Source organism: Mytilus californianus, unplaced genomic scaffold (assembly GCF_021869535.1).
Source record: "Mytilus californianus isolate M0D057914Y unplaced genomic scaffold, xbMytCali1.0.p SCAF_3, whole genome shotgun sequence".
NCBI lineage: Eukaryota > Metazoa > Mollusca > Bivalvia > Mytilida > Mytilidae > Mytilus > Mytilus californianus.
In genome coordinates this window covers 76,076,945-76,100,571 of record NW_026262679.1, presented here as the reverse complement: position 1 = coordinate 76,100,571, position 23,627 = coordinate 76,076,945, and the positions used below count along the sequence as shown (strand labels likewise).

The following is a 23,627-nucleotide window of genomic DNA, read 5'->3' as shown; positions in this document are numbered from 1 at the left end:
AAAATGTAACATAAATTTCATTTATTGAAAATTTATTTATTCAGTTACTTTAGTTTTCTATGTTGCGTTTTGTGTACTATTGTTTGTCTGTTGGTCTTTTTCTTTTTTAGCCATGGCGTTGTCAGTTTATTTTCGACTTATGCGTTTGAATGTCCCTCTGATATCTTTCGCCTCTCTTTTGAAATTTGTTTATCAATAATACTTCTCGTGCTATAAAGTGTGACGAATCATGGTTATGGAAATCAAAATATGTTCCTTTAAGACTGTAATTTTAAGCTTTGTGATTTTATTTGAAACGACCTAAATTGCTTACATTCATTTCATTTGAACTCTGGTGGATAGTTGTCTCGTTTACAATTATACCACATCTTTTTATTTTTATAACCGAGACATCGCCTGTCCCTGGCTGAATAAAAGTACCTACGCCTTATATATAGCCTGGATGTTTAGTATTCGTATTGTTATTTGATAAAGTCATGCTGTTTATAAAGTGCACAGATTTCTCTGCTTTCAAAATCTTTCTGTTTGAACCCGTCGACCGGGAACTTGTTAGTTATAGGTAATATTAATTATGTGGAAAACAAAAGGGCTTGGAATGGTGTAATTTTTAATCAACACCATTGTCCAAAATTAGTTAAAATATCTAGTTGAATTCTTTGATTCGTGATTCACAGTCTAATAAATCAGAATGGAAATATATCTTAATTTGCATTTTTAGTCGATTTATGACATGTGAACATCAATAAAATACCGTTGCCTTAATAAATATAGCAAAAATGGACTAAACCTCATAATAAACTCATCATAGATACCAGGATTAAAAAAATTTTCGCCAGACGCGCGTTTCGTCTTTAATAGAATCATCAGTAAATATTTTTACTCAAATCTTAATTATGAAAAGAAAACTAGTAAACTTATTTTATGATAGATTGATAATTCTTTCATTTAACTTTTACGCAGTCTTCTCTATACCTTATGTTCTTAACATAACACCACTTTTAACAAAAAGACAACTAAAACACAAAGTATGTTTGTCGACTAGCTTGCTGCTTGTATATTTTCTGAGCTGCCGAGTTTATTCAATACATATATACAAACATGTCACATCAATACACATTAAACTGTGGCAATCATAATGACTCCTAATTTCTTCTACATTTATATCTAATTATTTCGTGGCCGACCAGGAAAAACTTTTTTTAGAAACCTGTGTCCTTTTGTCAATGCCAGGCGAAACCCAAGTGTTGGACCTCACTTGGTATAAGAAAGTTCAAAAAACATTAAAGAAAACATTTAAATGCAAAAAATCTACTATCAGTCAAAAGACTGCGGCTATATGAAAATAATTTGAAGACAGAAATGAGTCTGAATAAAAACAAATCCGATTTCGTTTGTATAGCCATACAACCTAACCTTACGATCAAAAATTGTAACTTTAATGCCAATATGAACACACTTATATTAAAAAAAAGATCAACATACATTAACGTACATGTTAAAAATTTGATGTTCAAATTAAAGCTCAAGTAAAGCAGGGCTAGATTCGGGGTTTCGGAAAGTCAGTTTCAAGAATGTCCTATATCCAATAACCGTAGAAACCAAAATGTATCGGTCACGCATTGTTGTCAATGTAATGGAATTCTATGCGACTGTCATATTAGTGAGAGGTTAAGCTAGCTATAAAACTAGGGTTATTCTACCATTTTCTACATAAGGATATGCCTGTACCAAGTCAGGAATATGACAGTTGTTTTCCATTCGTTTTATGTGTTTGAACTTTTGATTTTGTCATTTTTGATAAGGGACTTTCTGTTTTGAATTTTGGATTCGAGTTCGGTATTTTTTGTTATTTTACTTTTTTTCAATCAAATCTGAGACACAACCGCCGATATGATAATTAAAGACGATCGCTTTATTACCAGATTCAGTACTTCGGGTTTGCTTCCAGAGAGCATTATCTTTTTAATACGTTATTTACCGTCATCAGTATAATAAAGGTTCTTATAATATGTGAAGTTCATGTATTAATATTAGATATGGAAGAAACAAACGCCAGCTCTACAGTTCAAGTTGAGAGTGATTCTTCACCAGAAATTCCAGATACATACACAAATGCCTTATGTTATCAAGGTAAATATATCTGCTATTTAACTGTATTGCCTCATGAAGGAAATAAGTGTCATCGTTGAATGCAGTTTTGGTTTAGGAGACATTTAACGTGATCATATTCACAGTGGTATAGCTTCCAGTGAGGCGGTGGGACAACTGCTTGACCTAATTTAATAAAAACAACAGAGAGAGAAAAGATTGATAAAATTGATTTATTGGTTGATATATTGTTGCTTGCTTAACGCCCAGTTGTAAATATTTCATGCATATTTAGGACGAGGGTGAGAGACAGTGTATGACTTGAATTCGGTCTGAATGTAGAATGAATATGGTTCCGAACGAAAATGTATTTCCTTAACGTTTGGCGAGATTTACTTGTACATGAAGTTCTAATTATAAGTCTTATAATGTATGTGTTTTTTTAACCTTTGTTAAAAAGGAAATCTTTTACCTTCAGAGTCTCTCTACACAAGGCATCGGATTAACGTCCCAATTCTGACCGGACTTGACTTTGTACTTGTACATCCCGCACAGCCAAATGAACCCCCCACTTTGGCAAGAGTTTTATTGTCGATCGGAAGAAGACCAAGAATTACCATATTTCTATTCCTCAGTCACCCTTGGGGTGGCATGGGTTTGAATCTCAGCGCTGATCTATTATTTTGACAGGAGTAATATCTCTTTGGAATTTTATTTCTATTGAACATTGCATTGTAACCATTCTCACACCGACAATTCTTTTCGAGATGTTATAAATATTAGAGGCTTATTTAATTAAGGTCTTGGTAGAGTTCCGACCAACTTTTTTTACAGGAGTTATTCCCCTTGGAAATAGAAATATACGAAAAAATATCATTGTTAGGGATCGATCGCATGTCTGCATATCTAATAAGATATATACCAAAAGTTTAAAAATTTTCTTTTTTTAACTATTTCAATTTGACATATAAAATATTTGCAACACAGGGGACATAGAACGATGTTCTGTTATTAGTCTTGTTTCCACCCTCTTACGAATGCATGTATCATGTGAATTAATATAAAATGACTCTTGATAGAAGTTAGTGCCAATGAACGAGGAATTTGACAAAATTAAGTATATTGGTCTATTTAATATCTTGAAAATCATAGTGGATAAACAGAAACTGTAAAAACAAATATGATCAGCCGTACAAGATTTACTACTTCATCTCTAAATAGTTCTACACGATTAAAATTTAATTGACTCCTAATAACAATTATTGCACCTTAATCGCGATTGTTACCCATTTTTTTTCAAGTTCGCCTTTATATTATTTTCAAAACTTTAAAGATAGACAGAAATCTATAAACAGCTAAATGATCAGCACTATCTTCAAATAAATCTAATGATTGAAATCGTTAATTGATTTCTTATTGAAGGTATTGCCTATCAGTTTGTTAAGCTTTATGGGCCAATTATAACAACTAATTTTGCAATATTTTTAAATCTACAAAAGGATCAAAAGACATGTACAATGTTTTAAAAGATAAAATAATAAATATTACATCATATGAAAAGTGGTCCTTAATCCTAAATAGACATAATATTATCTGGAATAAAGTGTATAGAATGCCATTTTACCTAACTAAAAATTCAAAATTACAGTGGCTCCAATACAGGATCACTCACAGAATTTTGGGGACAAATGAATTTCTCTATAAAATTAAAGTTATACAAAACAATAAATGTACTTTCTGTACGGACTCAATAGAAACCATAGAACACATATTCTGGACATGTCCAAAAGTATTTGATGTATGGGAAGAACTTAATAGATGGATATATACAAAAGTCCAAGTTGAACTACCACTTAACTTAGACATAGTCTTATTTGGGATATTAGAAAAAACGAAAAAATACTACATAAGAAACCTCATAATACTATTAATTAAAGGGAAACTCCGCAAAAAAATGAAAAATTGATATTTTGTTCTTTAAGCATAAAAAACAACATGTTCATAAATAAAAAAACTTTTATTCTCTATGTAAAGAGATCAAAATCGATTTTTGAAATTCACTATCAGTTCTCGACATATCGCCATCTTGTCGGCATGTTCGATCTAAAAAGTCACGTGATATCTATAAACCACAAAGAACAAAAAGAATCGGGGATTTACCGACCGTGCGTTAAAAACTCCCATCATCAATTGGGGATTACCGTAGACGGTTATTCAGTGTCAAAATGTCTTGTCAAGCATAAGGTTGTTCTGTCAGACAAAGTTATGACAAAAGTCTACATAGTTTTCCCAATCCCACAAAAAAAGAAAGAATTGTATCAGACATGGTTGTACAACCTTAAACTAACAGCAAATAGTTGCATCTATAGCAAGCACAAGTTGGTGTGTGAAGACCATTTTGAACAATGTTGTTTCGAGGGAGATTCGATGGTAATTATCCTTTTTTAATAACAAAATAACCTAGCAGTTCTGATAGCTATAGTTATCAAATCCTTATATGATAAGATCTCCTTGAATAAAAAAATATAGATTTGATGAGGAATAACAGTTTTAATTATAAGAAAGACAAATGCAGTGTTCTTGTAACAATCACTGATTTACAGAAGATTCATTTGTATGCCTCTTTTATATAAAGTGCATTGATTTGTATAAAGAATAGTTCCGTATTTAGACGAGATAATTTTTCAATTAATAAAGTTATACGATATAAAATAACATTTTTTAAATTATGATATTTAACGGCTATTGACAAGGAGCAATGTTAGGAAGAGGTTTAAGCTGGGACATAATATGTTGATATAGTATAATATTCCCAGGTTATAGATATGTAAATATCGAAATATCGGACATCTCAATTTTTTTATTAAAAGTGGGTTTTTTTAACTAATCTTTAAATTATATCAAATTGATACGGGATCAATTCGGAACGTTCACTTATAAAGACACTTAGCTTTACAGTTAAATGTGTGACTCTATCTGGTATGTTCGGTGAACAATTTATAGTTTTTTTTTCTTTTTAAATTTTATTTACGTTATCTTATTATATATATATTTTGGCTCCTACCGAATTGATAATAGGTATGTCAGAATTATTGATAGATGTCGTGTCAGAGCGACACATTCAGTTAGGTATTCCAGGGACGTATATTAGATATACGTCCCTGGGTATTCCAGTGACATCCTGTCAACTAAAAATTCGTATTACACAATTATATAATACAGGTTCATGCATGGCCTCTTTATTGAGGTACCCGGTGTGCACAGATAACATTTATTGAACAATATATTTGTGTCTAACGTTGTTTATCTTGTGTGTGTTTGAAATTATAATTCCACCTTTTAATGAATGATGTTCTGATAATAATATTATCCACTATTTTTGCTGATAATAAGTTTAAAGAAAATTATAAACATGACCTTTGAACATTTTTGTGAAATGAATATTGTTTTGTCATGATTCTGGACCATATTTTTGAAAGAAAAAATTCTTCTTTTGTTGATTGGCAAACATGCAGGTATTTAAAGTAATGCAGCACTTATAGTCACTATCAACATTAATTCATTGAAGATAAGAGAGCCCCTTCTATGTCTAATGTCCCTATCTTTATAAGGATTAGGACGACAGGGGAAAAAGGAGCGGAGATAGAGTGGCATAGTGAAAAAAAAATAACCGAATAGAGAACAATATAGAGAATGATCGACAAAAAGCGAAATAGTTATTGTAAAGGAGCGTAGATAAAGAGAGGCATAGTGAAAAAAAATGTTTGCTTGACAAAGTTATTGCTCGCTTTGATATTTTTAGTTATACAAAATCACACATCGTGTTCCTAATTGGTATTCACCTGCACTAACTTGATGCTGGGAACAGTATATTAATATATATGTTCCTGCTTGATGTGTTAGGTTTCTGCATAGCATGGTTAAAAATAATTAGTATCCCATTTGTTATATCGTAGTGTCACGGTGTTATTTTGTTAAATTTATTTAGTTTGTTAATGATTGTGTAAATAAGAATAAATCTGTATAAAAGTATAAAAACTTCATACCATTTTAGTGATTGCCTATAGGCGTTTGATTATTGTTACATTTAAGATATATATATATATATATATATATATATATATATATATTTAGAACCGTTCATACATCTTAAAGTAAAAGATGTGTGTCTGAGTTAAACGACACAAGAACCCTGTAATACTAGTACGAGAGTAAAGCATGTAAAAATTCCTACTCAATATGGTTGTATTGGAAATCTTTTCATACAGATTGACAACTCATGGTCCGACATGCATGTAATATTTGCCACATGACGCTCATAGTTCTTTCTACCATCATCATCTAATTCATTAAATATTGCGGTAAACATCGATGGTTCACACCCAAACAAAATGGGAGTAATATACCTTCAGATCTTCTCCGTGGTATACACTTGTGAGATATATAGACGAAATTCGGTATTGAAGTGAATCTACATCTCACAAACACAATTTTTGAATTACGATTTTGAGTGAACACCCACCAAACCAATACAAACGTATGGCAAGATATAACCATGCAGGCATTTAGTTTTCGTCAGACATAAGATAAATAATCACTCTCATAAACGTATATATGCATGCAGTTTCAAATATCAAGAACAAGCGGTCGATGTCTATAGATCATTGTTAAATCCGTTTACTAACTGTTCAGAGCCAGATATGTCAATAGTTCATTCTTGGAACCTTCATATACCCCATCCGACGATGGGAACTCTTTCTGATAGTGTTGACAACATAAGCTTGTTTATCTGTACAAGTGGTTGCATGGCCTCTCCTTCCCCAACAAACAAAAACGCTACTAGTCTGCTATCTCTGGAGCTCATCCTTAATGGCGCTTATACGTCAGGAAACTTACAAGTATACTAGTAAAGATTGTTTCAAGAACAACGAGGTTAGGACGAACTGTTCTAAAATCGTCAATATCAGTAATACATTACTAAGATATGTCTTTAATTACAACAACTGTATTACTAATTTGGATTAATGACGGCTATCCTAAAAAAAAATCCTCAAACAAATTAATGTATTAGCTTAGATTTACAATGTATGTATATTGCTTAATGAAATAAACGATAATTGGTATTCTTTTCACAAATAATTTGTGCAAGTGATTGTCAAATGAATTTAATTATGTAAGAATGAAATGTTAATAAGAAAATTAAAAAAATCATGAATGTTGTGCTGTTGTATTTTTTCAATTAACTTGAAACTTTAAAATTGCGATAGTTTTACGATTGTTAGCATTTAAACATCGCCAGATTTAAATACAAGTTAAAGAATTCCGGTAAAGTAAATTAAACAGATGTGCAATGATTATTAATTGAGAAATGTAACATTTAATTTTTAAGATTAAAAGTACTATTCTTTTAACTTCATATCTTAACTTTATGCTAATTGCATAGAACGTAACCGAAAATTGTTCCATTTTAATATTGTAACACTTCCGGAATTAAAAAGTTGAATGTTAATTTTCAATTAATTTATACAATTTAATTATTGTTTCTCTATTGTCATCGGGTATTTCATCTGGGTATATTAAACACGCTATACACTTTCTGTTAATCCATTCAAAATGATAATATACACTCCTGTGTACGCTTGAATTCACACCTGTGTACGCCTGAGGCTAAATTGCTGCAAGGTAAAGTTCAAACGAATTCTCATCAAATCGAGAAATAAACAATGACTTTACAAAATAATATACACACTCTGTTCACAAAGATTTTGCATTGAAATGGTTATCAAAGTTATAACGGTAAATAAAACTTAAAATATTTTCAGTTCAATATCAGTAAAAATGTTCTATAGATATTTTATGAAAAAATCTCAATAATTTATGAAATTAATTCGAAAATATTTATATTTAGATAACTTCATATAGGAAGTTTTATTTAATCAATACAAAACGGTACACACATATTCATTTTCTTTCATTCTTATATTGTGGTTATTAACTACGACCAACGGTCATCTATGCGCTTTTAATTACGTAAAATTCTGATAAGCAATTAAGACTTTAACAGATTTTATTTTTTCCCATGATTCAACAAATCGGGTTAAAACGTCACAACCCAGTGACGTAGGTCAACCAAAAAAGTTACAAATACTTGATTTTCTCCGTTATTAGAAAGAATATAAATTTAAAACTTTGTGAATGTGTTTTTTTATGTTAAGATGAACATATTTAGATGATAAGTAAAAAATCGCGGACTTTCCCTTTAAATATTATATACAGAATAAAAATGCAAAGTGGACAAGTAAATATTGTAGCTTTAAAAAATTATCTCAAAGAAAATTTGTTTATTGAAAGAATAATATTTTATAAAAAAAATAAAGCGTACTCCTGCTGAAATCCCTGGCTCCAACTAATAGAATAATTACACAAGTAAATCTTTAAGTAATAAAAATATCTTCCCAATCTAGGCTGCCTAGGTTTTTTTTGTACCATTATTAATTATTTATAAGTTTGTCAAATGATTAAAAAAAAACAACTTTATGTATTTGTCTTGATTTTGCTGATGTACTATGGACTTACTATCATAATTATACCATATACTATGATTATTTATATATGTAGTTTTGCCAATAAACAACTTACAAAAAAAATAAAAACATTTTTATAACAGCATATAGTGCAATAAACTTGATTTTAGAATTGAAAAAAAAATGTGTAAACAATGAAGATGTTGATCTTAAAATAAAGTTGTTTTATGGTCCCGCAACAAAGTTGTCGGGGCCATATAGTTTTACCCTTATTCGTCATTCTGTCATTCCGTCATTCTGTCATTCCGTCATTCTGTCATTCTGTCATTCCATCATTCCGTCATTCCGCAACGATCGAGTTTACGTTTGATTCCGTTCCGATGATGTTTGCCGAAATTACGGATTTTCTTTTCTAAACACCTTCACATATTAAGCTGATTTTTAGTATGTGAGTCTTCTATGATGAGTTACAGATCGAGTTTACGTTTGGTTCTGCTGCATTAAATTTTGCTGAAATTACGGGCTTTGGACATTGAAAAATTTCGTGAGATTAACAGTTAAACGGATTTTCAATCTCAAATTTCCACTCATAAATATGGCTCCAAGCTTTTTATTGCGAGCGGGGCCATTCGTGTCGTTCCGACACATCTATTTTTTTTTTTAATTATTTCATATATTCACCAATAAGATATGCGTATAGTTTAAGAAAGAGAACATAAATTAAATTCTATTAATGTTAATAAAAATCTGGAGAGAGAAAAAACACATTTGAAATTATTTACCAAATTCACTACAATTTAAATGTGATTATTCTGGTAACGTTACATGTTATACATAACTGAAGATAAAAAAAAATAATGTTTTTTATTGTTATCCTATTTTTTTATGTCGAATCCTATTTCGATCGGATACTGGATATAAAGATTAAGATAACATATGACCATCGCACAGGATAACCCATTAAACAGCCTTATTTGCAAAAGGTTACCGGGTGAATGTGGATCCCACAATCACGATTTCCCACACAAATACAGTTATTCGATCGGAATTAGTTTTAGAAAATAGTATTATAACATCTACAATTACTACAGACTTACCATTGTATCACTTACTAGTGTTTTTTTTAAACTGATTCGCTTCAATTTCATTCTGTAATCTATAACCTTTGAAATGATCGTGCAATGCAGGTTTTTCGATCAGTTTAAGGGAATACATAGAAACATGTTGGGAACTATAATTTAAATGTTTTGATTTTTTTAAGAATTAAATACAATTGCGACTGTTAAAAGAAAATTTAATGGTAAAATGCATTGAAATATAACAATATGTACAGCTTGAAAGTATCCAAACGAAGGAATACCCACATTACGGGAAATTTTATATCGCGTTGACATGCAGCCAAAGTTTTCCACTGTCCTTTTTGACCAAATATAAACTTGACTGAGGGTGGGAATGATGATTAACTATGGAACTTTTTAACGATATATGTTTTACTCTATTTTACGCAAATGGTAACTGACAAACACGATCTAAAGAATAACAATAAAAAATAAGCTCATGTGACGTTTGCCATACTAATAGTAGCGAACAAATGGGGTGTATAAACGCATGGCGAGAAAGAACTTCACAACCCTCTTTTCTATCAAAAATTGGCAAATGTCCTATCGTTGTCAATATAATCGAATTTGATGCGACTGTCATACAAGTGAGAGGTTTAGCTAGCTATAAAACCAGGTTCAATCCACCATTTTCTACATAAGAAAATGCCTGTACCAAGTCAGGAATATGACAGTTGTTATCCATTCGTTTGATGTGTTTGAGCTTTTGATTTTGCCATTTGATTAGGGACTTTCCTTTTTGAATTTTCCTCGGAGTTTAGTATTTTTGTGATTTTACTTTCTATATTTACAAACAACGAGTTATTCTAATCATAAACTTGCTTTGAATCAAAGCAGTGATCGATACAGATCAGGATTCCCCCTTTTCTAACAATTTATTTGTACAAAAATGTTAAAATATTAATATAAGACTGGTTTCAAAAGAAATTTATTAGAATACTTTGAAATATCTGCTGGATCTTTCCATATGTATTGTGAAATATATTGTTTTAAATTCATCTCAACAGTATCAAGGAGTATATATGCAATTTGAGATGGTCCTCAGTAAAGCCTGTTGTAGATTTAGTATTCATCAGCGCCGGCAGCCGTATTGTATTGACTTTTCTAACACGTCTATTAAATCATTCAATTTAATTGGAGACAAAGCGATTTTAAGGATTACATTTTGTTTTGTATCAACTGAATGTTTATTTAATTTTTTTATGACCACAAGGCATAAGAAAGGTATTTTTCACGTTTTTTTTTTATCACATTAGCCAATTATATATGCATATTTTCAAATTGAAAAAGTACAAGATAGACGTAACTTTGCTCAGCTCAAATAATGCAGCCAACAACAATATATAAGGTTAACTATCAATTATACAAATTTAATACATCAATGTTTTTAAATATTTGCCATTTTATACTCAAATAATACTAGAATATTTTTTCTCATCACCAGCACATTATCAAGACAATTTCGTTTTGCGAATGTGCACGACCTTTGCTGCTGGACTGTAAGTCCCCGAGGGTATCACCAACCAAGTAGCCAGTACTTCGGTACTGGCATGAAAATACGGATTTTGTGTTATTAAAAATTGCTTTTTCCAAATTTTGGAAATTATTTTCTTATTCCTTGCCCGGCTTTGGCGATACTTGTTTGCCCTTTTTGGTTTATAGCTCTTCATCTGTTTAATAAGCTTTGAATTTTCAAATATTTTGGCCATCACCATCCCTGAAGAGACATTTATTGTCGAAATGTGCATCTGGGGCAGAAATATTGGTTCCGTTAATGTTATTGCAATAAAAAGTCTCTGTTAGTGACATATTACATATTGGTGAAAAAGTAAACAACATAATGGTTGTTTTATTGCCGTTCTGATTCAGATCCAATATAAACAAATTCACCAGCACCGATCAGAACATTATCTCGCAGAACAACCTTACTCACCGTGTATATCCTGTGGGATGAATTATTGATTTGAGTTATGAACAGCCAAATGGATAGACAGGTTTCTATTAAAATTAATTTAACAGAATACGAAATAAAAGTTCCACGTACACGTTCATGCCATTGCATTCTCGATTTTATTTTGAAACATCAAAGATAATCGCTCTTTTGTATAATTTACAGATGTACCAAAAGATTTAAGTGGCAACCAGAAACGATGGATGTTAGTCGGCATATGTCTAAATTGTATTATATCCCCCAATTTAAGAACGTATGTTAAATCCGTTATGGTTCAATTGTATTCCTCACTGACGAAATCATCAACTATGCAAATTGATTTACAAACGTATCCTAACCACCTTAAGTATTACCCATCTCCGTCTAAAGGATATTTCCTCAACTATGAAACAATTAACAACAACTACAAGTTACACGGGAGGCAAAAAGAAAAATATGATTACAAAGTACAGAACGAACTAGATTTGTCTAAATTATTCCTACCAATGAACATGACTCAGTATACAGCTTTTGATGGCACATGTGACTCGTCGGCTTTACTTGGCATTATTATCAACAATACCATCTTCCCGTCATCTCTACAAAATGATGCCAAATTGGTGAGTTGTAGTGTTATGACATTTTTATTTTGTTTGTTACAATACAATTTGTTGAGTGCTAAGTTACTTAAATGAATATTTCTATTACATTTAAGTATACTCAGTATTTTGTAAAAATGTTTACAGCTTTGGTAGTGATTTCTTCAAAGATTACTTAACGTAAATATATATACTTACCATAAAGGACACGGTCATACTAATTCACCCCGATATTTCTCGAACTTAATTATATATGTAAGCCGGACACATGGATATATGAGTTAATTTGACTAAATTCAATTCTTCAGATACATGTAATTTTGTTTTAAAAAATACTAACTGGAAATATTAACAATTGATTTGAAGTTGGAGTAACACGTATATTGCTTGAATATCATTTCGCTGTTGATTGTACAAAAATACAAATTCAAGAATCCATCAACAGGTCTGAAATCGTTAGTCATCTCCGTGTAGTAGTTATTGCCTTTAAAGGATTATATACCTTTTGGGGCGTTTTTGATGGAAACATTTTAAAATATTCTCATTGCATTGTATTAATTTTATGCAAACGTGACAGGTGAGCGATACAGCTCATTGGAACCTTTAGTTTTAGTAGATATCTATGAAAAGGAGTAATAAAATAATGTTCTATTTTTTGTTGGAAGATATTCAAGTTTACACCACTTTCCCTGTTAATATGTAATTTTTTCAATAAGAACATATTTGTTGTGTGAAAGGCTTTTTGGCATTCTTTCGAAGAGTTCCTAAAATAACAACATTTGTAAGATAAAAGTATAGACATTTCATTTCACATTTAAATGTTTACCTTTTGAAAAACAGCCGTTTGAGTGAATTATTTCCTTTTTGTAACAATGCTTTTCGTTCTATTTAATTGTTTTTGACGTGAGAACTTTTATTACACCAAAGTAGGGTCCGCAAATGAATTTCATATGAAAGACATATTTTACAGTATACTGTCACATTTTCGATGTGTCTCACGGATGTAGGTTTCTAAGGTATGCATTTGATCCTAGTGTGGACAAAACTAGTTACAGGCGTTCCGTAAATTTACTCACCTGGGCCCTTTTGGTCCGGGTAACCATAGGACATTGCCTATAATTTGTACATAGTGTGGACAAAAGTTTTTCCGTCGAAAATTAAAAAAAAAACGAGGCTTTTTCAATTAATTTTCTACAAATTAGCAACCGCATACACTACTTGGCCATAGCATAGTAAATTAAACAGAGAGGAAATAATATTTTCCTCTTTCTGCTTTGAAACATAGAAGGCATAATTTGTATAGTGTACACATATTAAGATGGCCTGTGCAGCACCTGAAGATTTATTTACTTTCTCTCTATATTGTCATGGCTATACTGAAAATAGTGTTTGGTTTCCTGTCGGATAATAAATACAACAATAAATTATAATGGTAGTTATAATTTATTTCCATGCAAGTCTATAAAATTATTTCAGAGTTTAAACAATTACTCCTTTATTAAGAATTTATCCTGACGTGTCACAATTGTCACCAATTCACCTTACATATCATTATCCCTTTCCCGTGATATTTCTATACGAGTTGTTGTTTATACGTGTAATATGGGAATAAGACTTTATAGTTTTGATCACAAGTGATGTGGCATTTCTTTTGGGTTTTTTTTTTGGGGGGGGGGGGGGTGGTTTTATCAATGTTTTTTTGTCGATGGCTTTTAAACATTTTCATATTCTGTGCACCATATCATTAGTAAGTAATACATTCTATGCATGTTTATAATTCTTTTTTAATTTCATATTTTAGATGAGGTCAGAAGTCAGACATCCCTGGGCACACTGTGATTTTAAAAAGTGGGACAGTATAGAATATTCCAAGTCATTTAAGTCAATGGAAAAACTTGTGAAAAGTTTGGATTTAATACTTTCGGAAGAAAACAGAATTTTGGCAGAATTGAAAAAATGGGAAACAACAGGTAACGTTTAAATGTACAAATTCATATGAAGCCATATCAATTAAAAATAATAATTTCTGAATTACGAATGAAAATAAGACTTTTGGGAAATTCAGTTGATCTGCAGCACATATGTTATCAAGATAATAGTTTGATATTACGCTGCAAACTAGATTTAAATAAAATAAAAAAAGGATGACAATAGAAGTCATATTTGTATTAACACTACAAAAATATATTAATTATATTATAATTGTGAACTTTCCATTTCTATGTAGCAACATTCCAGCAGCGCCTCCATATGGAGTACATATCTCCAAATTGATACGATATTCCAGAGCTTGCATTTCCTAACATAATTTTCTTGAAAGAGGGTTGCTGCCAACAAGGAAGCTATTTAATCAAGAGTCCAAAGTGATGAACATGAAATCATCCTTTTAAAATTTTTACTGACATCATAACGAGTTGGTTGAACGTTATGGAATATCTGTTTCACAGATGACGAAGGATATGTTACAGCTATCGTAACCACAATCCCATTCTCTTTTCCTCGAATGTGACCTACCGAATTAGACTTATCACAGGGTTTGTACTTACATGAGCAACACGATTGGTGCTATATATGGAACAGGATATACCTACCCTTCCAGAGCACCTGAGATCAACCGGTTTTTGGTAGGGTTCGTGTTGCCCAGTCTTTATTTTTCTATGTTGTGTTTTGTATTACATTGTTTTGTTTTTGCCATGGCATTGTCAGTTTGTTTTCGGATTATCCCTTTGGTATCATTCGCCTCTTTTTGTGACTTATACTCATGATAAAAGTAAATAAACTCATCATATATACCAGGCTTAAAATGTTGTATGCCAGACGCTCGTTTCGTCTACAAAATACAGCTGAGGTAATCTATTCAAGAGGTCGAACATCTGTAGTATTTCGAAAAATTCCAAGATTTGCAAAAAGTTAATTTTATTATGACAATATCAATGATAATTCATGTCATCACAGAAATGCTCACTATTGAGCTAATGATACCCTCGGGGAGGGGGGACACCTCCACCAGCAAAGTAACCCATCTTAATATAAAAATTACTTATATGCAAAGGGAAATAAGTCATGCAATTCTTTTTTTGTTTGCTTACTTAATAATCCTAAAGAAAAAGGTGTGATTTTTTTAGTTTCGGCTGATACGATTTAACAATTCATTCAAATTTATTTTTTCTTACTCTTAAATGTTACATATTGTAAAAATTATTTAATTTTATTTCCAAGTTTTGATGATGACTTAAATGCTCAAATACAAAACGAAGGGAAGAAATGTTTACGAATTTGAAAAAAAAATGCATCAGTCAGGTTCGGTTTTTGTTTTGCGAAGTAAACTGTTTGAATATAAGTATATATTGATAAACAGTTGAATAGTTCATCGTGGTTTAAAAAATTAGTTGCAAAATATGATTTTCTTACGAACTTATTTAAACTAATGACACACTTCGACTTTTCTTTTAAATATTTTAAAAATGAATTTCTTCAACATTTTGACTAAAACATGTCATTATTTGTTGAACATTTACCGTTTATGCGTGCGTCTTCCCAAACTACGCTTCGTCAATAACCGGTTACTTGATCTTGCGCGGATCAGATTAAGATATGTAAACTCTGAGCAGGTTTATTATCTCCGGTTGTTCATGATAGCTAGTAAAACTAAGATTGGCTATACCTTTTATTATCATTGAAGTCAAATTTGAATACACTCATATAAATTAATAGATGAGATATGTATTGTTTCCCTAACACAGATTCAGAGATATATGCATTTCTTATGATAGATGAACCTACTATCCAGACTGACACGTTTTGTCCTAAAATGTATAATATATTGACAATATTAACTTAAATGACCGTACTATTTAAATTATCGGATTCTTCTATAACTTCTGAAAGCTATCAAACTCTAATGACCAATTACTTTGATTTGTTCCTCAGAGAAACTAAGCATAATTGCAAAGGTCACACCATCGATGCGAAAAGAAATAGTTCCATACTTTGATTGGTCAATGCCAATGTGCCCAATTTGTTTAGAACCCCTGGAAACTGGTTTCGAGTCAGCGGGGAACCATCAAAGTGACAATATAATACTAGTATACCACTTATACACTTTTAATTTTTAAAGACCTAAATGTTGCAAAACACTTGTCCTACCTCCATGACAAATATGTTGTTGTCCCCGCAGATAAAGCCCCAAACAACATCGTTTTTGTGTGTAAATATCATTACATAAACTGCTTGATAAATGAATTAGGTATTGACAATTCATTTTGAAACTCAACATATACCCTCACGACACTTACCAAAGAGGAAATCCTGGATAATCATAGATCTGTTCTATGTTCCTTTGGAATTTCAACCAAAGATGAAGAACTGGATCTTCCATCACTGTATTGGATACCTAAACTACATAAGTGTCCTTACAAACAACGGTATATTGCTGGGTCGTCCAAGTGCTCCACGAAACCTCTTTCTAAATCATAAACATCTATTTTATCAGCAATCAAAACCGGGCTCCAAAGTTATTGTGAAACTGCCTATTCTAGAGGTGGCGTGAATCAGATGTGGATACTAAAAAATTCCAAAGATCTTTTAGAGTACATACAATCTAAGACTCTCTCATCTTGCAATAGTATTAAAACATTTGACTTTTCTACACTTTACACAAGTATTCCCCATTCCAAACTAAAAGACAAATTGAAAGAGTTGGTATTACTTTGTTTCATTAAAAAGAATGGCGAACGTAGATACAAGTATCTTGTCTTGGGGAGGGATAAATCTTACTTTGTAAAAAATCACTCTGATTCAAACAAAAAATTCTCTGAAACTGACATTATCAAGATGCTTGATTTCTTGATTGACAACATATTTGTTACGTTTGGAGGACGTGTTTTTCAACAGACTGTCGGAATTCCAATGGGAACCAATTGTGCCCTCTTCTTGCCGACTTGTTTTTTTGTTATTATGAGGCTGACTTCATACAGGAACTTCTTAGGAAGAAAGATAAGAAGTTAGCAATATCCTTTAACCTTACGTTCCGCTATATAGATGATGTTCTCTCACTAAATAATACAACATTTGGTGACTATGTTGAACGAATCTATCCCATCGAACTAGAGATAAAGGATACTACAGATACAGTTAAGTCTGCCTCATATCTTGACTTACATCTAGAAATTGACAATGAGGGTCGGTTGAAAACAAAACTTTACGACAAAAGAGATGATTTCAGCTTCCCAATTGTGAACTTTCTATTTTTATGTAGCAACATTCCAGCAGCGCCTGCATACGGAGTATATATCTCCCAATTGATACGATATTCCCGGGCTTGTATTTCCTATCATGATTTCCTTGATAGAGGATTACTGCTCACAAGGAAGCTATTAAACCAAGAGTTCCAAATGGGGAAGTTGAAATCATCCCTTCGTAAATTTTACGGACGCCATCACGAGTTGGTTGACCGTTATGGAATAACCGTTTCACAGATGATATCGGATATGTTCCTTATGTCGTAACTACAATACCCTTCCCTTTTCACGAATGTGACCTACCGAATTACACTATTTACCGGGTTTATAATAACATAAGCAACACGACGGGTGCCACATGTGTAGCAGGATCTGCTTATCCTTCCGGAGCACATGAGATCACCCCCAGTTTTGGGTGGGGTTCGTGTTGCTTAGTCTTTAGTTTTCTATGTTGTGTCATCTGTACTATTATTTGTCTATTTGTCTTTTTATTTTTGGCCATGGCGTTGTCAGTTTGTTTTCGATCTATGAGTTTGAATGTCCCTCTGGTATCTTTCGTCCCTCTTTTATTGGATGTCGAATCTTTAAATGAATTTGCACAATGTTAATCTGACATATCTCATTACTTGATTGTTTGGCTACATTAATTGCTGTCCCTCTACCTTACTATTCATTTTTTGAAGACGCAACATATATTCTGACATTATATTTTGTAGCATGAACTTTTATAGCAAGATTCGTTCCATTAGACCCCGTCCTACGAGATGCAGTTGTTATTTCACGAACTCGAAAAAATAAAGAAAAACAAATAAAATCAAAAATGCACTAGAAAATAATAAAGCTTCGTAACTGGAGTTACAGAGTGAATTAAGAAATTCTTACGATTTCTACTAATAAATCATTTGTCAATATACAGTATGATCTTTTACCCTAGACTTTGTCATTCCATCCAACATTTTTTTTTCTTCATTGTTATCAATCTTGTTGTAACAACTAATGCCCGAAATATAACACGTTACTTTAGATGGCGCTAGACATAAGCAAGACAAAAATGCAATAAACTACACAATGTGGATCAATGGTATTGGAAAACTTTGCACTAATTTCCAAAAATCCCTTTGTTTATAAAATGCATTCATAGATTACTGGTAGATTGGAATTGGCAGTAATTGAACAATTGACCAATCTGTTCGTTTCAGACTCGGCATCAGATACCTTGTTTAAAACTAAGCGTCACCCGCCTGAAACTGAAATTGATGTCATACACAGAATTTCCAACATTTCGCTTCAAACTGCATCTTACAGTTTATGAAACAATCCATTTCACCTGAAACTTGATTGGCTATAAAACAAGGTGCTTTGTCACAGATCCCATCATAGTTGTAACTGTAACAGTTGTTTGATTGCCCAAAATTACTTTTACTTCTAGCAGTACTGAAAGATTTATTAAATGAAACTTTTGATACGTAAGATTACCTTAGCTGTATTTGGCAAAACCTTTCGGAATTTTGGGTCCTCAACATCCTTAAACTTCGTACTTTATTTGGCAATTTTAACTTTTTTTTAATTCGAGCGTCACTGATGAGTCTTTTGTAGACGTAATGCGCTTAAATTCTGGCGTACAAAATTTTAAGCTTGGTATCTATAATGAGTTTATTGATTGGTTGCATATATAAAACCCAAAGCTCAGTGTCCATATTACTCAGTTTTTATTGAGTTTTTAGTACGGAGTTTACGAATGTATCAACGGCACAAAAAGTGACGTATTTTTTGTGACGTTTATATTATCACAGGTAAATTTCTAAAAATAGAATAGATTTGTGTTAATATTGTAGACACGTACAAGAATAAAAAATTGGGATTGAGTTTGTAATGGTGTTGTTGACATTGACATGTCATTTCTTGATAATTAACTGTATGCGAAATGTTGATTTTATCATAGCACTACGGTTTTTCTACCCAGACATAAGTAACCTTCGCCGTATTTGGCACAACTTTTCGATTTTTTTGGTTTTTAATGCTCAACTTCGTATTTGATTTGGCCTTCCAGCTGTTTTGATTTGCGCGACATTAATGAGTCTTATGTAGATGAAACGCGCGTCTTGATTATCAAATTATAAACCTTGTATCTTTTATTACTTTTTACAACAACTGGGTGGATGCCACTGCTAGTGAATGTTTTGTCACCGAGGTTATCACCAGCCCAGCAGCCCAGGACTAATGTGTTGACATGAAATATCATTGATAATTTTTTATCTGTGTAAATTTTCTGTCTATAAAATATTGAAACATTCGAAACACTAATGTTTTTTCTACCCCAAAACATAGATTGCCTCAGCCGTTTTCGGCACAACTTTCAACTGATTTGATTTGAGAGTCAATCTATTAAGATATGAAAATATGTGCATGTTCGGCGGCACACGTGTTTACAGATGATTAATGAGAAAAGATGATATTCATGGAGTCAGGAAATCAAAAAAGATCATTATAATAATGTATTAATGATGAAATAAGTAAAAAACTATCTTCTTCCCAGTGGTGAATTGTAGCCAAGGAAGATCGGTAAAAATAAAGATAAATATACAAATAGATAAATAAACAGATAGTGTATGCCTCTCAAAAGTACGAGAGACACATGTAAACACCCACTTCATATAAACTTGTCATAGCTACCCGGCTTAAAAAGATTTTACGCCAGACGCGCGTATCGTCTAAAAAAAACTAATCAATTAAGCTCAAATCAAAATGTTAAAAAGGCCAAATAAAGTACAAAGATGAAGAGCATTGTGACCTATACAAATTAGCTTACAAAACAGTCTATTATATCTATTTCATATAGGTAATCAACATTTTTTTTTAGTAATCAGAATCAATTTTTCGCATCTAATAAAACAGTTAAATTGTCACTTATTTACGATGTTAAAATTTAAAAAAAATATTTATATCTCAACTATTTATTTATATTTTTCTCTATTTTCATAAAAATTGTCTGACATATTTTGGTTCTTATACATCCTTGGCTTTCAAATATTTGTCTTGATCGTTCCTAATGAAGGTAAATCCAGAAAAGCGCTTCGGACGCATGAAATTACAAAACGTTGCTTTCATATACATATGTAAGAGAGATTTTACCAATAATAACAGTACGAATAAAAAGGTCAAATTATAAGATAAGACAATAAACTATGCCAAGAACAAAATCCTGCTGTAAAGATCGATTTCTTGTATAATAATGATTTATTTTTAAATCCTGAAAGAACTTATAAGAAATCAACACAATTTTGACATGATCCAGGAATTTTTAAAGAGGAACGTAATTTCCGAAAAATAGATTAAACACAATTTTATTCTGCCGGGAAAAGCGATGCGAAAATATTTCGACGATATTGTGCAAACAATTAATATATCTTTTTCCCAATCAACAGGTTGCGTAACTACGCCCCCTGAATCCGCCACTGGTTAACGTATATAATGAACACCTGTAACATGTGTGTAAGAAAGTCGCTCATAGATAATATTTTAATTATTCCAAAATCTATTTATACATATAAAGGTATTCCTGTACCTTTTTTTCTTAATATAAACAAAACCAAAACAAAACCAAAAACAAACAGAAACGAAAATGTATATTTAGAATCTAAAGTCAAATGCGTTCATGTAAGGACTGTTTGATTCACGCACTTGAACACTAACTAAATATTCTCATTAAGAATCAAAAACAAAGTATTCTAAAAAAAAGTTAAGTCATTTTTTACTGATATGTCATTTGATTTCTTTAATTTGATCATGATGAATACAACAATCCCATGCATTAAATAAATATTATCTCAAAAACAACAGTAACGGTTAAGTTACGTACCAACCGTACCTGATACGTAGAAAATCGGGAAACCTCTATTAAGATGAAGCGCACCTCTTGCGTACAACATTAAAAACCTGGTATTTTTGATGAGTTCATACACATCATTCTAATATGACGTGCTTCTTTCGCTTTGTAAAGAACAGCGTGATAAAATTCTCGATATATCTATACTTAGCGCAGACTCAGAGATGTACATATTAATGGCTGTTACTATTTACCTCCCACGTAAATCCACAGATATCGTAACCTTAGTGCGAACACTATGTGGATTTCGTTGTTTTCAAATTGAAAATAAAAAAGAAAAAGAAACTGCAGAACCGTTATTCCTATTCAAATGCATAACAAAAAGAATTAATGCATAAGAGCTTAAAAAACTATATAAACTCCAAGTACTCGCAGAGCGGTTTGTGTTCGTAATGTAGTGGTGGTATGACACATATACTACACGGAAGTTCTTCAAAACGAAATTATTAATTCCTCTACATTCAGGTCCGTACGCACCACTGAGAGTCAAATCGTTAACAAGCATATCACTGCCACTACCCAGCTTAAAGCCTCTTCCGAACATTTGAAAGTCCCTACCATGTACTGGTTACCGAAATTACACAAAAAACGATTTAAATTCCGTTTCATCTCCGCATCTAGTAAGTGTTCTACTACTAATATATCAGTGCTTCTTACTACCTCCCTTACTACTACCAAGTACTATCAAAGAACTGGTTATTAACTTTTGTAATAAAGCTTATAAATTATGGTATTAATTATTTTTTGGGGTGTTAAAAATTCTTTAGAGGTTTTAGATAAAATACATCCTTTTGATGGTCCTTTTGGTTCTGTTGACAGTTATGATTTTTCTACTCTCTACACTACACTTCCACACAATCTAATAAAGAAAAATTTTTCATATTTAATAAAATGGACTTTCGAAAAATCTCATTGTAAATTTATTTGCTGTAACTCGTTTAAAGCCTTTTTCTGTAACGAAAAAGGAAAGTATGCTAGATACACTTACTGGAAATGTGAGGATATGATTACAGCTTTAAATTTTCTCCTAGATAACATATATGTACGTTTCGGCGATAAAGTGTATCGTCAAGTAGTAGGTATTCCTATGGGCACTAACTGCGCCCCTTTAATAGCAGATATATTCCTGTATTGCTATGAATCTCAGTTTATGACCAAACTCAGTAGAGACACATCATTGTTACATTTGGTTGATACATTCAACAATACCTACCGTTATCTGGATGATATTTTTTCGTTAAATAATCCAGAGTTCTCTAAATATACTACCGAAATTTACCCAAAAGAACTTACTTTAACTAAATCTAACATAAACAGCAGCAGTTGTCCTTTTCTAGATTTAGACATTACAATTTCTAAAGGGAAACTCCATACTGAAATTTACGACAAAAGAGACGATTTTTCATTCCCTATTGTTATTTTTCCTTTTTAGACGGCGATGTGCCTTTGGCTCCATCATACGGTGTTTATATATCCCAACTCGTTCGGTATGCCCGTGTGTGTAGTGATGTCATAGATTTTTACGAACGAAATCAATGCATCACTAGTAAATTATTAAGTCAGGGAGTTTTCTCAACTGGATTGTTTCATATTTTTTCGCGTCGGGGTCTTTTATAGCCAACTATACGGTATGGGTTTTTCTCATTCTTGAAGACCGTACGGTTGCCTATAATTACTTACATCCACTTCATTTTAACTTTGGTGGATAGTTCTCTCATACACAATCATACTACATTTCCTTATTTTTAGATTATTAAAATTTTGACATGTATTTTCAAACGTATCAGATTTTTTTCAGAGGTAGCCAGTGTTACAGTTGATACCAACCTATATGATAAGCTCACGACTTTGGAGAATGAAAACATTGCATTGAAAGCAGAAATGCAGATACGAGATAACAACCCTATTCCAATCAATATCAGAGGTATGTTACCAATGAGGATGTGAATGGGGGTTTACAAAATAGAGAATAAAGGGCAAAAAATATAAAGAATAGAGAAAAATGGACCAAAAAAGAAAGAATAGAGAATAATGAGGTGCTAAATATAAGGAATAGAGAAAAATGGCCTAAAAAATTAAAGAATACAGAAATGAAGGAACCCCCATCCAGACCCTCAAAAATGGATTACTATTGTCGCATCCTTAAAGTACATTAAGCGATTGTTGAAGCATGTTCCTGAATTAATTCCTTAAAGTCTTCCTCGATGCAACATTACAACATTAATTGGAAAAATGGCAAAGA

At 31.9% G+C, this 23,627-nt stretch overlaps 1 protein-coding gene across 3 annotated transcripts in view; it reads left to right on the top strand.

The window, feature by feature from the left end:
- Positions 1–23,627, top strand: part of LOC127733240 (uncharacterized) — a 36,695-nt gene that overhangs the window by 3,658 nt on the left and 9,410 nt on the right. For 2 of the 3 annotated variants that reach the window (XM_052242556.1, XM_052242557.1), the window contains 4 exons: positions 2,035–2,130; positions 11,847–12,280; positions 14,061–14,229; positions 23,184–23,309. In XM_052242556.1, coding sequence (XP_052098516.1) covers positions 2,037–2,130; positions 11,847–12,280; positions 14,061–14,229; positions 23,184–23,309 — 823 coding nt within the window. In that variant the 5' untranslated portion in view covers positions 2,035–2,036. Of the gene's footprint in view, positions 1–2,034; positions 2,131–11,846; positions 12,281–14,060; positions 14,230–23,183; positions 23,617–23,627 lie in introns of those variants that run through there. The other variant, XM_052242558.1, reaches the window with a different exon arrangement.